The sequence below is a fragment of the Centroberyx gerrardi genome, chromosome 20 (genome assembly GCF_048128805.1).
Source record: "Centroberyx gerrardi isolate f3 chromosome 20, fCenGer3.hap1.cur.20231027, whole genome shotgun sequence".
Taxonomy (NCBI): Eukaryota; Metazoa; Chordata; class Actinopteri; order Beryciformes; family Berycidae; genus Centroberyx; species Centroberyx gerrardi.
The window spans coordinates 7350541-7368167 of NC_136016.1; the positions used below are offsets into that span (position 1 = coordinate 7350541).

The 17627-nt window shown below is 40.7% G+C and overlaps 1 protein-coding gene across 1 annotated transcript in view; it reads right to left on the bottom strand.

Annotated features, from left to right (window-relative positions):
- Positions 1-6037: 6037 nt before the first annotated feature.
- Positions 6038-17627, bottom strand: part of LOC139918500 (calcium-activated potassium channel subunit alpha-1) — a 76407-nt gene continuing 64817 nt past the window's right edge. Inside the window, exons 21-29 of the mRNA XM_071907905.2 lie at positions 15298-15421; positions 14701-14925; positions 13676-13868; positions 12611-12724; positions 11138-11268; positions 10084-10278; positions 9157-9275; positions 8837-9058; positions 6038-6165 (exon numbers count right to left, since the gene is read on the bottom strand). Coding sequence (XP_071764006.1) covers positions 6144-6165; positions 8837-9058; positions 9157-9275; positions 10084-10278; positions 11138-11268; positions 12611-12724; positions 13676-13868; positions 14701-14925; positions 15298-15421 — 1345 coding nt within the window. The 3' untranslated portion in view covers positions 6038-6143. The remainder of the gene's footprint in view (positions 6166-8836; positions 9059-9156; positions 9276-10083; positions 10279-11137; positions 11269-12610; positions 12725-13675; positions 13869-14700; positions 14926-15297; positions 15422-17627) is intronic.

Genomic DNA, 17627 nt, shown 5'->3' on the forward strand with positions numbered 1-17627 from the left:
GACCTTGCACTCTAAAACAGCACTTTATTTCCTATCATTTTATGATATGTTCTGTATCAAACAGCAGGAACAGATTTTATTCTTTATTTCTACATATGGCTGAGACATATGGCTGAGCCATAATATGAGGCATAAAAATCAGGAGGCCCATGCAGTACATTTATTTGTTGATTTAGTTTGCTTTTGACTTATGAATGTCTTCCTTTTTGCTGAAGCATCACCCACAGTAAAAGGCAAACACAAAGTGTAAAACCACTTTTAATCAAAATTATATTGCTTTCATGTTGCTAGCTATATAAAATGGCTTCAGCTCATAAAGAATGTGAGTAATTTAACGGCAATAGTGGTTAAATATATCAAATGTTCCTTCTGGCCTTGGGAGGGTCAAGCCCAGTGTAATATATAGAGAAGACTGTGATGGCTGAAGGTCGTGTCAGCTTCTTCTACATAATGCATGAATCCTGTAACTCTTTCTGACTCCAATCTTCTGAACCTGAACCTTGGGATGAAAATTTTACTAAGTAAATCAGCGAGCATGCTGGCATTTCTATTAACCTCCAATGTGCGACTGACAGAAACATGAATCATGGTAAATAATATCTTGCAAATTATAAATCATGTTTACAACTTAGGCTGAGAAGTAATGTTGTTGGATACTGCCATCTGTTTGCAGTTATGGCTAATTTCTTCGCACAGAAGCAAAACAGAATGTACTTTAAGGGTGCAATATTATGATACAGGACAACAACAGTGAGAAATCTGCAATCAATGTTTCTCACATTAACCTAAAATTTTAATTCATACAAAAATCTGATTCAACAGCTTGTAATTTATTAAAACATTTGCACTTACCTGCAGATGGCAATTTTTAGTATGAAGGTGGCAATATTCTACAATTACACACTTCATATTTTGTATTTGATGCATGGTATTTCCCACTTCAAACATGGAAATAGCCAAGAGCTTTGATTTATGCATGCATGGAGTGAAACAAAAGAAAAGAAAATGTTGACCTTTACAGGGAACATAAGGGGTCAGTGCAGCAACTGCGCCTTACAGGCAAATTGCCTCCCAGTGCCGAGGATCTATCCTTACAACTGGGATGAAATGCTTATCTTTTGCCATTTGTTTGCTATTTCACCAGCAGAAATATGGAAAGGCAGAATGGACACTTTTCCAGACACAATATGCTTCTCAGTATAAGGCTCACAGCTACTGTAAACAAAGGAACAAATGAAGCTGTAGTGATGAAATCCTTAAGAGTAATGTTTTCCTCAAGTTAAAGTTAAATTCATAACAAAATTTTAAATAGCCACACTCGAAATCTTTGCTTTGTTTTAAACCCTGCGTGCAAGTCTATGCGTTCTGCTCCCATTCATTTCTGTATCAAAGGGTAAACTAATGCAAAATGTATATGGCCCTTGGCACAAAAGATGGCGCTGCAGCTTGGCACAGAAGATCTGTGTACTAAAAGCTTGAAACATCTGTGTAAACACATGGCCTTTTTCCAACCATGTAGACAATGTTCTCATAGCCTTAAGATAGATGTCCAAGGCAATATACCTTGCCCCGGGGCCATGCTAGAATGGCTTTGAACATCTGAAAACCCCCAGCTTCAAGCAATATCCACATTCAATATTCTGGCGAAGACAGCAGAGCGTAGAAGAATTCAACCTATGGCTTTAATTTGACCCTTTGTTCTAAACACTGAACCGGTCACACAGCTACATAGTGGAAATGTTACGTCTTTTGGATATTTTTTGCCTGATTGTTCTCACATTCAAACAATATTTATATGGTTTGGAGAGACAGGGCCGAACAGAATAAGTGAACCAAACAAAAAAAAAAACGGAGGACCTTCTCCCTTTGTTGTTGTTCTTTAATTCTGTTAATAGCCCAAGGTAAAGATTTATCTGCTCTTGTCAATTTACCTCAGCTTCAATATAAAGCACCAAGGTCACTTTTTCCTTGCCTGGCCCACAGGATTAAATTGTCATGTCCCTCTAATAGGCAGCACAGGGAATCATTAGTCCAGCTCAGCTGCCTGACTGATAGGCATTTCAGTCCAATCATGGGAGTGTGCCGCCACAGGCCAGCCAGTATTGACACTGTGTCAGGACTGAGAGGGGACGCCTTAATCAGCCAGGACACTCTCAACATTGATTTGACAAGCTGCCGTAATGACCTCCTTGTTTTGGTAAAGGATCACTGTTTATCCAGGCTGGCATTGATGCACTTGGAGTGCTGCATTGTCATGGAAACTATTATCACCAGCCAAGCCTGTGCAGCTCAAGAAGTGTTGTCTTCAGTGGGGGGCCATGGATCTGTGTGTGTGTGTGTGTGTGTGTGTGTGTGTGTGTGACATGTATAGCCCACAGCGACTGGCAAGGACTTCTGACCAGATTGAAGTTTTAGTTATACAAACGTTTCTCGGAGGTACAAATAATCTTTTGACTTAAACCTTCATGGGCGGAGCCAAAGAGCCACAGTTAGCTAACTGGCAGACTTGAATGGCAAACAACAAACTCTGGTCAAAATATAAATAAAAAATATAAATGGTAGTGACTTATTTTTTTCATTCATTCATGACCATGGCATTAAAGATGTTGGAAGGTCAGCAGGGTAACTAGCTTGCGTAGATAGCTGTAGATAGCTAATATTGCTAGTTTGAACTTGGAAGGTCAGCTAGGCTAACTAGCTAACCTAGAGGACTTAGTATGCCAAAATCTTCTTCTTCTTTCTTTTTCATTTAGTAGCACAGCGTTACAGGCTTCATAATATTAGCTTCCTCCTCTCTTAGCTCTTACCTTTTTCACTGCTTCAGTCTAATACTTAGCCAGAAAAACTGGTTCTTTGGCTCCGCCCACTGAGGTTTAACTCAACCAATTAGATTGTTTCTAACCTCATAAAAATGTTTTTATAACTAAAACTGCAATCTACAACTCCTGATCACCACTGACAATAGCCTGTCTTCCCTCTTCTCTTTTTAAACAAATCAGTGTGTTTATGTTATGAGTTTTTATGTGATCATGGTTGTTAATTAAGGTTTCCTAATGAAATAACATACACTGATACAGTACATGATACTAATTATTATTATTATGATGGATTTTACATGAAGGTTACAATGAGCTGTACAGCTCATTGTAACCTTCATGTGAAATCCATTAATATTTTTTTTTATTCTATTCCTCCTTACAGTTGATGCAGCCAGGGAGCAGTAATGTTTTAATATGTTGTGATAGCCACATTTTATCTGTGTTTTTGTTTAGTGAGAGGGGGCCAAGGCCGCTGGCGGGGGGATCAGCACAATCAACGGCCTCTCCAGTCGCCTATGCAGTGGCGAAGGTGTCAGACTGTAAATATTATTGGCATGCTGACAGTCTCCCGCAGTGCCGCGGTGTGTAAAATCGTTAATAAGCAACACGATGGGCCCGCTCCATCCCCAAGGTGAGAATGTGGAGAGTGTTTTTATCAACCATTATCCAGAGGCTGCACCGAGGTGTCCTGTGTCAGATGATTTGTCTAGCAATCACAAAGTGCCTTGTGTCATCCAGAGGAGGCTTTATATAGTACAGCTTACTCCCTCTGTGCTGCATGTAAGACTGTACACAAATGTGTAAGATGTGCTCTAGAGCTGCTGCACTGTAACACCCACTGAGCCTACTGTGTTGTTTTCTGACCAAACAGCAAAAACTATTACCTTATTAAGGGAAAAAAATACATGACACACTGTAGAACACAATACATCAGCTTTTAATTTGTGAAAATACAAAATGAAATCATGTACAAGTTATTTACAAACCTATTTGTACAAGACAATATACTGTATTTATTATTGGGTATTATGACATAGTCAGAAATAGTAACTTAGCACTGTCATTGTATCCACAAGTCAATGTGCTAAAAAAAAAAAATGCACAAAATAATACAAACTAGACTGCAATGCCAAACGCCTCTCACTAGAAAGAAATATTTTACATAAAGCTTTACAGATTCCTTTAAAGAGTACATAAATTATGTCATAAAACAAGAATTGCTATTAGGCTGTCCTATTATTGATTATTTAAAAATTGTTTTAAGACTTTTAATCAAATTATTTATACTACAGTTCTAGTCACCTCCGGGGGAATTACCTGCAGTCATTCTGCAGCTGAGTATCGAGAAATTTCAAAGACGAGTTTGTGAAGAATGGCCTCTGAGCTGGCAAGATGGAAAGTAAAGAGGAAAGTACATTTCTGAGTCTCACTGCAAAAGTCACATTTTGCGTAAATCCAGCTACACTACAAGCCTCTTTTCGCAGCAGTGGGTCTTCTGGAGTCCTCGTTTGGCTTCGGCACTGCCTGGCACATTACTGGCACGGAGGGATGGAGGGCTTGGGTGTTCTCTGTGCCAGTAAAAATGTCATACCCTCTCTCTCTTTTTAGATCAAATATGGCTCCTGTAGGCTATACTGCGAAGTGTCTTTCTGTGAGTTGAGGATTTTATAGATTGCGTGCGCTGCTTCCCTCGACTTCCCCTTCATCACTCCTGAAGATAAGTGACAACAGTGCCAATACAGCAACACTCTATTATTTTAATAAGACATGATTAATAACTACTCTTGGCCAAGCATTCTGGTCTCATTTGCTTAAAAACCTAAACATAAATTATCGGCGCTTCAACAGACGCGCATAAATTGTTTGGTGTATGGATATGAGATGTGTGATTGATCACCAGGACGGTTTACCTAAAACAACAGAATGGAGGCTGGCATAACATCTAAATAGCCAAAATCACTACTTATGATAGAGCTGTTTTTGGAGTATCTACAAAAAGCATGAAAATCGCTGATTATGGCATTAAGATTGGTCATGGAGGACATACATAACAGTAGTAATGGCCTCCAAGACAATCCTGTGTCAGGCAGTGCTTACAGCCAAAGGAGGACTCATAGATGCCCACTTCATGCGATATGTGGCTTTCACATCGTCTCAACTCACCTACAGAGTGATCATATGGCGTGATGCTATATCAGAGCATTTGGCTTTGCTGTCTATGGTGTCGAAGTAAATGAATAGCTCGGCAACTGTTACAAACATTGTTTCGTAGCATCATATCGGCATCAAAACAGCTCTATCATATTTGGCTATTGACGAGACATTGTCAGTTTGAAAATTCCTCGTGAAATTTTACCCCTGGAGAAACTATGCAGATATTTAAAAGCTTTATATTAATGTTCGTTTTCAAACTCAGTAAGATTTCTTGGGGTTTTGGACATTGCAACCAAACTACAATATGAAAACATTTAGAACAAACATAATTTAGAAAGGCAAAGATAAGACAAAAGAAATGGATAGAGATAAGGCTGGAGCCGAATGCCATTTCGATGTGGACATTGGCCGTCTTAACTGTCACAAATGTTGTGAATTAGCTCCAAATGGCAGAGGAATCACTGAGAGTCAGTCAGTCACTAATAGTGCCATTGTGGTGGGATTGCAGCTGGATGTAAAATACACATTTGAACATACTGTACAGAATAACTCTGCAACACTGGGTAAAATATTATGCAGTCGTTGTTCATCGACAGCTAAAAAGGCAACGCTTACAATCGCAAAACTTTATCCAGTAATCATAATAATCACCTCTTGTGTGTAATGATAAGTTACATTGCTATTCTCCTTGGAGTGACCTTCATTCCCCAAAATGGAAAAAAAAAAAAGTCATGGAGTCTGGTCACCACTAAAGCTGAGCTGTGCAAACTAATGGTTGCGTGATCGCGACATATGACTATGATTGTCTCCATGTATATTTCACCTATGATCCTAAATATGCTCATAAGCTTACTGCAGTATAACAACTTTACAGGTGAATGAGGAAAGTGTTCATGGTGTGTTTTGTGTTTGTCTCATGTCACTGACGTTGAATCCTTCATCGATGCTTGCGGGTGAGAAAATGTTCCCGTTCCCATTCTAACACCCACAGTGAGTCTTGCGGGAGTCCAAGCATCCAAGTGTCAGCGTGGGACTGGAGTTCAGCACTCATCTTCTACTTCTCTGATGGGTGGAATCAAGTTGCTTGTGGATTTATACTGATTGACTTGGTTGGCGGCGAGAGTATTCACAGGCTTGATCTGTATGGTCCTCAGGTGGGTATTCTCTGGCTCATCTGTAAACCATGTCTTTTCTGAGAAAGAGCCAAAATCATATAGAGACAAAGAGGAGGGACATCAGAGAGTTAATGGTCCGTGAACGTCAATCACAGTGTCATTGTTATCAGATTGCCACATCACCTTGCTTTGGTTTGTTTCTGTTTCAAGTGCACACAGAACATTGGGAGACGGTGTATGTGTCAAGTGGCAAATTATCCTTTTAAGTGACCGTGTTGTAGAACGAAATTCTGACATGATAAAAATAATATGCTCCAAAGAAGATATATATAACGGCAGATAAGCTGCACTTGATGTCCCAATGTCCCAATTTTCACCTGTATAGTGTGAATCATCTCAAGCCCAAAGGCGTTAATATTCACATGTACCATACTGCCACTGAAACATGCTGTTTTGTTGGTCAGCAGACATGCAATTCACCATTAAGTTACTCATCCAAAATCTTTTTTTCATACCTCACTGTATCAAATTAGAAGTTAATAAGGGAGCTATAAATTGAAACACGATTCATACTCTAGAAGATTTGTTGTTGGGGTTTTTTTTTTTGAGGGGCTTCAGGCTTTGGCTTGATGCAACTTTCTTTTCTTACAGGAGGAAATTGATAGTCTGGCACAGTAAAACTGTTGGTGATTCATCCACTTGGCAATGTCCATAGACATGCATTTTCATAGACATGACCTGAGGCGGTGCTGCCACATAACACATATGCCAGTAACTACTTATGCCAATAATACAACAGCAAAAATCACTTGATTGAGAATAAGTTGAAGTGGCATCAAACCATTGAGTTCAGATCACTCATTCTGCAGCCATACCTATGAGGAACTATAGGAGGTACTGCGTAGGTCATAACCATGCGGTCCTGATGCAGCCATTTGGAAACACTAAGCTACAGTTGAAGCTCTTGGCTTTCATTCGGAGAGCAAAATGTCAACAAGGACATGACCGTATTTGATGCATTATTTAACATCATGCATAGCCATTCACGTCCATACCTTGGCCCACTCTATTCATCCTTGTTGCACTTTGGAAAAAGAAAGTGGTACACTAAATGTAAGCTAAATGGGAAATGTTTCAATCATACTAATATGGCCATCAACAACAAAAACTGTACAGCATGATGATCAGAAGGATAATAACAACAGATGTTCTCATTACATGTGGATGTAGAGTAGGTTAAGCATTAGTGTGCTACCAACAAAAGTAAAAGAAGAAAAAGCATAGATCATAATCTTGAAGCAGTATTAGTAGGCGTCTAAGCATTATAGCACGTGGCACAGTCAAGCAGCCATGTTGTGTCCATGCCTCTTGCCAAAGCGATTGGAAGGTAATGTTGTCCATGTGTCAGTTGTAATTCAGAACCCAGTGAGCAGCATGCAGCTGGCATACCAAATGTGTTATACACTTACAAATCGGCACAAAACAACAAGGTTCAGCAATGTCATGTGGAACACAAATGTATTTGTGTAACATGTGGAATGTAAATGAATTTGTGCAGATAAAAGTAAGTTATTTCTGTTTCACATGGGCATAGATTACTAACCATAGAGACTGTAGTGTTCATTCAGCAGCTGTTAAAATTCAACACATCCTCATTGACTTTTGAACCTACACTCACCACAGAAACAATATTAGATCATTTAGTTTTTACTGATCATCCATTAAAGAGTTATCAAGTAGTGTCTATCTGTTATTATAACAGTGAAGCTTCAAAAGACACGAACAGTTAGTCAGTGATTTACTAACTCTTAACCATTCCCATTCAATATAAATGTCACACTGACGTGAAGACAATGTATTTATATTTCAGATGGAACTTTATTAGTAATGGTTGCAGTTTGTACTTTTTTAGAAGCAAAATTTCTTATATAAATGATAATTAATACTGGAACACAGCGTTTAATTAAACAAAATGTACTGGTTGAACGGTAGAGGAAATCACTATCAAAAAAGGCATTTAAGAGGACATAAAGTTCAGTATTTTATGTAAGTTACTCATTTGCAGTGACATAATATGGACTATTAAGACAAGTCATTTTAGTTATATTATGTATTATATATATAATAAATTAAGTGCAATTCAAGTACAACATGGTTCAGCTTTAATATAAACAAAATAAACAATCTGCAAACACAAGTTTCACCCAAACAAAACTTGGAATGCTAAGATGATGAGCTAGAAAGACCGACCACTACAACAGAGGAGAGAGATGTTAACACAAGCAAACACATACAGTAAGTCATCCTGAAATGTTTGCCAGTTCTACTCTTGGGGGGGATAGATTGTGCTGTGTTGTATTTTGTCTTGGTTAATGTCACACAATGCATATCTTCTTAAAGTGATTCTGCAGTTATGATGTTACTTTTGAAACACCAGAAACAAAAATGGCTGAGAGAAACAGAAAACTAAAAAGGAGAAAAATGTTTTATGCTTTCCTCTCGAGGGGATAAACTGCACTATACTGTATACGGCGTTGTTGAATGCAGCCCGACACGCATCTTAGACACACTCCGTACAAAAGGAGTACATACACACACGTTCAGACAGACAAACACACACACAGCCGCACCCGGACAGGTTTCAGTCCTGTCTGGAATCCTGCAAAACGACACACGGGACAACGGTAACTGTTGGCAGGCACTGTTCACGCACAGAAGACAGTGAGACAGCTTTAGAGGGGCACATACTTTTGTTTGTCTCGTGAGTCCCTGCTTTTGGCGCGGTTGGTGCGGTTGGTGGTGGGGATAGAGTGGACGGAGGAACTCTTTTTGCTGGAGGAATGGGATGAATGGGAGGAGTGGGAGAGGCTGGTTCGGGACTGGCCAGCGTTGTGGTCAAACTGCATCAGGCAGAATATTAGGTCTGACGGCACCAGCTCGAACGCATATGGCGGATTGGTTATCACGTACCTAGAGGAGAGAGAGAAAAGATGGGAAACAAGCATTGAGTAGAGTGTATTATTGAGTGATTTCCAGCATCTCAATGCGAGGACGCTTAGGGAACTCACCGCTTGGTACATTGGCTTTGTGCGTTTAGATGTGCATCTCGTAATCGATAGATGCCGAAGCACAGCATGTTGTATGTTTTCAGTGCTTTACAGAACAGGTCACCGTAACAGCCGCCATCCTGCAAGACAGCCACACAGAGATAATGCAGCATACCATCTGTATCTCAGACTTTGTTAAGTGATAGGCACTTAACAAAAACAACAGTGCAGAGAAAAAAAGAATGTAATAAGAATAAGTCATGTGCAAGTCCTTCAGATAATACTAAGATACATTTTTAGACTTGTGCTGCACAAAACCTCTACTATTTTGGCCTCTGGCTTATGTATAAACTGTTGTGTTGTGGAGGAATCAGCTCTACATCATCATATAATATGAAAAATATGAATATGAGGTAATCGCTGACATTTTTAATTAGGTCCATAATGTGGCTTAAAGCAGGTTACTTGCCCAAATAGCAAATGATTAAATTTATACTCTTGATATCATTTGTGTTGTGCCAGTCTATGGATGGCCTATAGTATTGGCTTTTATCAATGACTGTATTTATGCATTATAAATTACTTGTATATTAGATTCTAATATCTGTTTTGAAATTGGATGTCTTCTGCATAGAAACTGGAGAATCAACATACTGTATACGGCACATAAAAAAAAAAAAATGTTTCTTCAAAACTCCACAGACTCATTTCATGATGAACAGATATCTCCCACTAAAGAAGAACTTGGAATCCAACTTTGAATTGCATTGATACAGCACTCACCTATTGTAGGGAGACCTCTTCCAATAAGCTTATACTCTGAATCACAGCCGTACTTAGACTTACATAGTACGGTCTTTTGTGACCAAAGCTAACCCTAACCCCTGCTAGAGAACACGAGCAAACAAAGGCGTGCTTGACCCTCGGGTGACAGGACCAGTCACTCACCCCCAGGTCGGCGAAGGGCCCGTCGTACAGGGCCAGCTGTGCGACGCGACACCTGTCCCTGTTCGCCAGGGTCTGTGGCGTGCTGTAGCCGCCCCGCAACGCGTTCTCCTCCGCCAGCAGGCCCTCCAGCTCCGGCGTCGCCCCGCCTGTTACCAGCGTCCGGATCAGGGTGAGGATATTATCATTGAAGTATGTCTGAAGGAATGAAGGTAGAGGGGGGAAAGAGGAGGAGGGGGGAAAGAGGAGGAGGAGGGACGGGACGAGGGGTGTAAGTCCTTAAGCAAGCACCACCAAAGTCACAACTGCACCTACTCAAAGTGCCAGCCCGTCTGAGCGGTGCTATCTAGCCCCTTGCTCTGTCGTGTCACATTGCCCCGCGCGCTGAGTGAAAAGACAGGAGAATCCAATTACTGCAGGTTACTCTCAGTCCCATCACAGAGAGACAGAGGCAGGTAAGGGATCTCTTACAGCTAAATAGGGGAGAATTATTTGATGGGCCAGTGGGACAAACAACTTCCCAAACTGCATATTAATCCCGCGTGGCTGCAGTATATTATCATGCATTTCCTCACTGCACTTGTTGCCTTTTTTAATAACACCCGGTTATTGCTTTTGTTGATATTAACAAGCAAGGGCAAATGTCCGCCCTCTTCTCAGCGGCGCGGTCTCCTGTCTCTCCCTGCTTGTACAGCACAGTGACATCTCCCTCGGCTGCTGACAGCACTATTGACTAGGATGATGGATGAGGGCTGTCCATTAGGTAGCATTACCTTTGTCTACACCGGAGCGCACTTGAAGGCAGCTTTGTTCTAACCTCACTCAAACTGAAAGGCAGACAAATGAAGCCATCATACCTAGTACAAGTGCCAGTCTTGTCATCTATTGTTTTAACAGGAGCAGAGAATGCCTACATTTTTGGGGGACCAGAGGTATTCCGCTGCCATCTGCCTCGATACCATAACTCAAGATTTCTTTGCATATTTCAGATATGCAAAGAAATTTAACCTCTATCATAACCTCTTTAGATGGGTGAGCTAAAATCATTTTGACTCACAGCACTCATTAAGGAATCCAGCACACTGACTGCGAAGGCCGTCCCACAGGCAAAAGGCTGAGTGAGGTATAACTCTGTGTCTGGGTCGTCATCATCGTCTTGGTCCAAGAACTGAACGTTGGAGTCATTCACTGTAGGGAAACATGAAAAAAGCATCACTCATTTAGATTCTGCTTATATATTTAGTCATTTACCAAAGCAGATCTTACGGTATTATTTAGAAATAGCATGCGTTGTGTGCTGCAGCAGTACGTCAGGCAAATACTTGATTCACATGAAATAGAATCAACGAAAGTAATGTCAGTGAAGAACAAAATGCCTGAGAGAGTGGCTGTGCACAACAGTCAGTAGCTGCAGATATGGATTGTATTAGAATTCATTTTATGATTCAACAAATAGTCTTTTTTTAGTTACTAATTTGGCCAAAATTGCTTTGTTTTCTTCATGCAATTGAAATGCATCTGAGTCTGGTATTTGTGTTTGTGGCCAACTCGCCTCTGCCACATTCCATATCCAGGCCATTCATGCACTCTCATGACACCATGCATATTGTCAAAGCTCCAGGCCTCGATTCAAAGTCCTCCTGGGGTCAATATCAGTAACACCAATATGCCATTGTTTGTCTTGTAAATCCAAGACAGAACTTCCATTACTTGCACTTGTATGTCAAAACAAATGAAAGTATCTCATTGCCCTAGAACCGTTTTGGAAGATATATCTTTGAGCACAAAAACACATGCAGTAGCTGGAAGAACGTAATGATGTCAAATTTTGTCTGAGAAGTGCTACTTCTGCGAGGACATTCTGCAAAAAATAAATGTCAGTCATATTGACAGGGCCGAGATGAAAGAGGGCATTGGCCAGAGAATATGATCCGACAGAAGATGCTATGAAAACAGCTACAAGGACTTCTGAGGGATCAAAGGCCTTGCAATTCTTAGAAAAATAAAAGGGAAAAAAATTCGCTTTGAGATAAGGGGCCAAAACAAGACAGGCAATTTCAACCAGAACCAAGGGTAAAATGTGCTCAAAGTGATGCCATGGGAATGGACTGGGCCTCTTGTGCAGCCAGAGAAATCAAAAGGAAGCTGATATGGAGGCAGCGGCAGTTACAACACTGCAGTACAGGACAGAGGCACTTCTTACCCAGCTCAGTTATCATTTGTATGCTGGTCCCACTGCTTTTATCCTGACTGAATGAAATCACAGGCAGTATTTTGCCTGGTTTTGCTAATGGTGCTAGACAAGTGTTGAGGAAAAACAGTTACTGAAGCATGTCAACAAGGGGGAAAAAAAACATAGAAAGACTGGATCTTTAGTACTGTTAATCAAGCGCTGACAGCCTGCAATTGCAGAAGTTTTATTTTTTCAGATCTGTTTATAACTACTTAACCGGAGAAAAATCATGCATACAGTGTACATGTAACAGAATTTTCAATGAACTGACACGAATGTATATAGCAGCAGGCGTACCCAGTTCTGTTATGATAGGAATATTTGCTCCAGTTGTGACGGAAGTCTGCCGTACTAATCCATGGACTGGGCTGTTCTCAGGAGAAGATCTGTCCATCCCAGGTGGTGTGAAGCCTAAATGGACACAAACATGCCATAAAACATATATCTGTTGATGCAATATTCAAGACTTCATCAGAGGATACAAACGGGCATATCAGCAGAGCAAAAATGTTGGGCTATTTTATCCATTCCTGGTCATTGGTGAGGCAAAAAGGTGCTGAGTGTGATGTTACTGTATTTTTGAGAGGGGGGTCCAATATTAGTTTATGTATAATAGATGTGACACACTGCTCATTTTGTTTCCCTTAGAGTGTGTCCGCGTGGCGACGGAAAACCTTTTACGCGAAAAAATGCGTGTACAGTACAGAGCCGCCAAATAGAAAATAAGTGACACAAGATGGAATTCAAATTGACTTGACATTCCTTGCTTTCCTCAGACTGACAAGTAAGCACATTAAATCTGTGATGCTGTATGCATTATACATAGGCCATGTTTTGACATCCATCACTTACTGCTGACTAAGGCAAATGCTAGGTCATACATGTATTAGAGGAATAACGAAATTGGCAGGGTATTTTTTTTTTCTCTCCTCAGGTCAAAAGGTTTCTAAAAGCATTACGTTCAATGCCAGGGAGTGACCATTATTGAAGGCCATCTCGAGCCACATGAGTGCCTCATTTCTCTGAGAGCTGTACATGCAATATTCATAAATTATACACATTATTATTGCTGTTATCTTTATAAACTGGCTCCATAAGAATATCCAATCGGAAAAAATAGAAACCTAAAAGTCAACTCTACCAATCCAGGTAAGGCCTTTTGTGCCATTGCAGTGCACGTTGTCACCAATTAGGTTTGTGAGGAAACCAGTTGTTACAGTAACCTGAGGAATAGTCACTAGGGTTTACTGTCAAGCACAATGACACCAGGTCAGCCAGGCAGTAGCCAGTGAGGGATATTCTCTGTGCCAGGGCGCTGTCCCTCGCGGGCGGTGCAGTGAACTATGATAGGGCACTCCTTACCTTGGGAATTAGCCTGCAAGACCCCGATGCTGTCGTCAAACAGCATGGACTTGATGTTGAGTGACGCCAAGATGCATTCTTTGTCCTGCAGTGACGCATCGTCAATATTGTTCTGATTGGCTGACAGGATGACACACATGTCGCAGAGGTTGATGTTGACAGCCCTCAGATCCGCCCGACTCAACGGTGTGCCCTTTGAGAGGAAGTGGAGGGGAGATGGGAGCAAACTTTGTTATCCCACCTATATGAGACGATGGGTAAATGAGAATGTAGCCACTTTGAAATTGTAATTCTGGTCCTTGAACTGTCATACCCACATGGAAAAGATTTACAAGAATCTAACAAGATTTGTATATTATCTGCCTTTCATATGTCAAGCTATGTTCCTTAAAGTGGATAGCAAGTAACTTAAAAGCCACCTATATAAGTGAGACTTTACAAAAATCTACTATGAATCTTACATGACTCTTTTAAGTTATATAGGGCCACTTCCATATTATTAAAACTATAGGTATCACATATTTAAATGCAAAACCTATACGAATAGGGGTGGGACGATATATCGAAATTCAATATATCGCAATACAAAAATGTGACAATACGTATTGTGGGGCAGAAAAATGAATCGTGATATTAGCTACATGTTATTCTGCTGTAGTAATCACAAATGAGCCGGCTTGCCCATCACAGTTTCACAAGCTCTCTATGCTTGTTGTTTACATTCTAGCAAGCCAATGCCATCACTAGAAATATTTGTGACTTAAAAAATAAACATAATTCTGCACAGTTATAGTTTGTTGTCATTTAACTTTTATTTATCACATTGTATTGTGGTTGTATTGAATCATGAACCCCATATTGCCTATTGAATCGTATCATGAGATAAGCATATCATCCCATCCCTATATACGAATCATAGAAGGCAGACCTTATATGATTTTTATAAAACCTTTTTGTCTGGGTACCTGCAGAGGCAAGTGTTGCATCATTATTTGTAACATTATAAGTGATTCTACTGTACTCACGGGAAGAATGGAGACCTTTGGAAAATTGTGAAGAGTTTCCCACTCCCTCTTCAGATACTCGAGGGAGCCGACGAACACAATGGGCTTCAGTTCATGGTAGTGGAAGTTGCTCGCTCTCAGAGGCATGACGAGGTTTCGGAGACCGATCAACGCCGATTTCACATCTCCGAATATACACACGACCACGTGGCCGCTCAGAACCGTCATGGCTGCCTCGCTCCGGGTCTGAGAGGGGGGAAAAAGAAATGATTTGTTGTCATTGACATGGATTTGGTATATATTGGCTTCAGCATTTTACTGGTAAATGTTGCAATGTTTTCTCTCTTTCAGTTGCCTATTCACCCAATAAAATATATCACGCAGCACATGACTGTAATAGACTATGAACGTAATTTGAAAAGTGGCATATGTATTAGTACAAGAAATGTTCTATGTGCAGCGCCCCCATATAGCAAATGACATGTCAAACACCTCATTACGAAGTGTTTAAGTGCCCTGTCAACCTCTGATGGCGCTCTGTGACATGACACATCTGTCACCGGGGGAGAAGAGTGTCAGGGACAAATGACGTGTGCGGAGCGAGGGAGCGGTACCCACCAAGATGACCTTCTCGATGTCTTTGGACGGGCACCAGTGAAACATCCCCGTGGAGTCATATTTCTTTACGTTCACGTCCATGCTCTCAATCTGTTCATTCCCCGGAATGAGTAGAGGGTCATGCCTAATCAAACAAAAGGATGAGAGGGGGGGGGGAGAGTGAAGGGACCTTGAGGATGATCGTATCGCTGTGGATTAAATGAACTGGGTCTTTTTTGAAAACCGTGGTGAGATTATGACATGATAAACCAGTGGAAATCCTTCATAGGCAGTCATAAATGATTACTAGAACATATTCATCTAGAGGTGGGTATAGTGTACGGTATGTCACGCACACAGTTAAATCTGCACAATACAATATAATCACTAGTTTGTCCGGTCTAATGCCTCCAAAAGCTATGGTCATAAACCTAACCTTAGCTCATAGTAATTGCAGCCTGTATGGAGGTTGTTAAGTGTCCTGCACTCAGCCTTCAGGGACAAAATCACAGGGACTGCCGCATAAAAAAAATGCCATTTTCATCTTCAAATACACTCATCAACTGAGCGTTGAAATGTTTGGGGATCTACAAACAAATCACTTGTACTCAAAAAGTTGCTTTCTTCTTTTTTTCTTCTTTGCTTATTCCTGTCAGAGGCCATCTGCAGAAATGCCAACAAAACTGCCATGTCATCAAGTAGAGTGACATCAACGGTGGCAGCCAGGCGGAAGGAGATGGCAGCAACACACTGCGTTGACTGGCATGAGCATGGAGAGGCAATTACGCCCCCTTACTGCATACAGCTTTTGACGCGCTGCGCTGCGTGGTAAAAGCTTTAACAGACCACACTTTAAATATTTCAACAATTTGCCCAATCATATCTGCTTTCTAAAGTGAAGGCCATTAATGTTTTAACGGAGCATCAGACCTACACAAACTAATTTCTCTGAGCGCAGCGGTGAGCTTAATTCTATCCAACACTGACCACTAAAGTGGTCTTATAACAGGAGTGCCATTGGTTTCACCATGCTTGTGTTGATCGTAAGAGTGATATGATCATTTGACAAGACAGTTTATTCTTCCTGGAGGTAGGCTGTGAGGAGAAACCCATGTAAAGAGCTAGCAAAAACAGTCACATCTGACCTTAAAATCTGTAATATACATTGCACATAATACTGCACATTTTTATTTCAATCATTTCAGTATACTCAAGTTAAAGCATAAAAATGTAGGCTTATGTGCTTATAGTATTACAGTGCCTGCAAATCCATCCCTTATTTACTACAATTCCCTTTACCATCAAATTGACTTTGTCAGACTGAATCAAAGATCCTATCTTCTGAAGAACAGACAGCAGCCTTATGTCTCTGTCCAAAACCTTCTGAATAGTTGATGTCTCTCCTCCATAAGAAGAGCATTTCTTTAATCCATGTGGGTATTTTAGAAGAATGCCACCTTAAGTAACATGTTAAGTATGCATGAAGGTGTCAGCGGAAACTACCATCCCTTAGGCTCCGGGAGACTGAAGCCAAAAAAGCCCGCCTTTGGGCTTATACCCCTAGGCAAGACCAGGATGTCCTTTCAGGAATGAAAGTAGTAGGAGAAGGTAAATGTCTTTCCTAATGCTTTCCACTTCTCAGACTCCAATCTGTCAATGCAATTCTAATTTGAAAGGACACAGATATCCACAGTAAGTTCTGGACTAAAAATGCTGTAGTGTGAACAAAGCAACATCTTCTGTAGTTGCTTTCTAGCAATATTGCTGTAAAATTACAAAATATTGAAAAAATACCCATCCTTCAACTGCAGGGTTCATACACAGTTTTGCTACAAATTCCATGTCTTTATTATAACAATCTCATTACACAGAGTGCAATTTCCAAGGTTAATGTTTCTCAGTGGCTATGCTCAGATGCCTTTTTTGGTTGAATAGCTGATTAAAATGTCCTTGGTCTTATGTTGGCTAACTACAAGTATAGCAATTTTAACCCTATTATTACATTTGCTCATTATTCCTTCAGAGGCGACTGTATATTTAACAGCAGCTAAGCCAGATATTACACACATAACAGTTTAAACAAATTGCCAAAAAACAGGTTTGTATCATTTTCTAAGTCTGAAATGAGGAACAAGCGCTAATAAGAGTGCAAGCATTTAGTGGTTTTACACCTCGGCTAAATATTTCATTAGAAGTCGAATGTTTCACCACTCACTCAGCGGAGCCGCTGTCACTTCAGTTTGTCCTTGTGGAGATGACTGGTGAGGCAGAGCTCTGCCAGGATAGCTATCGCTCACTGTCAGCCATGACGGCCTGTCACTACCCTGCACTGCCAATTGCCTCGCCGCTAT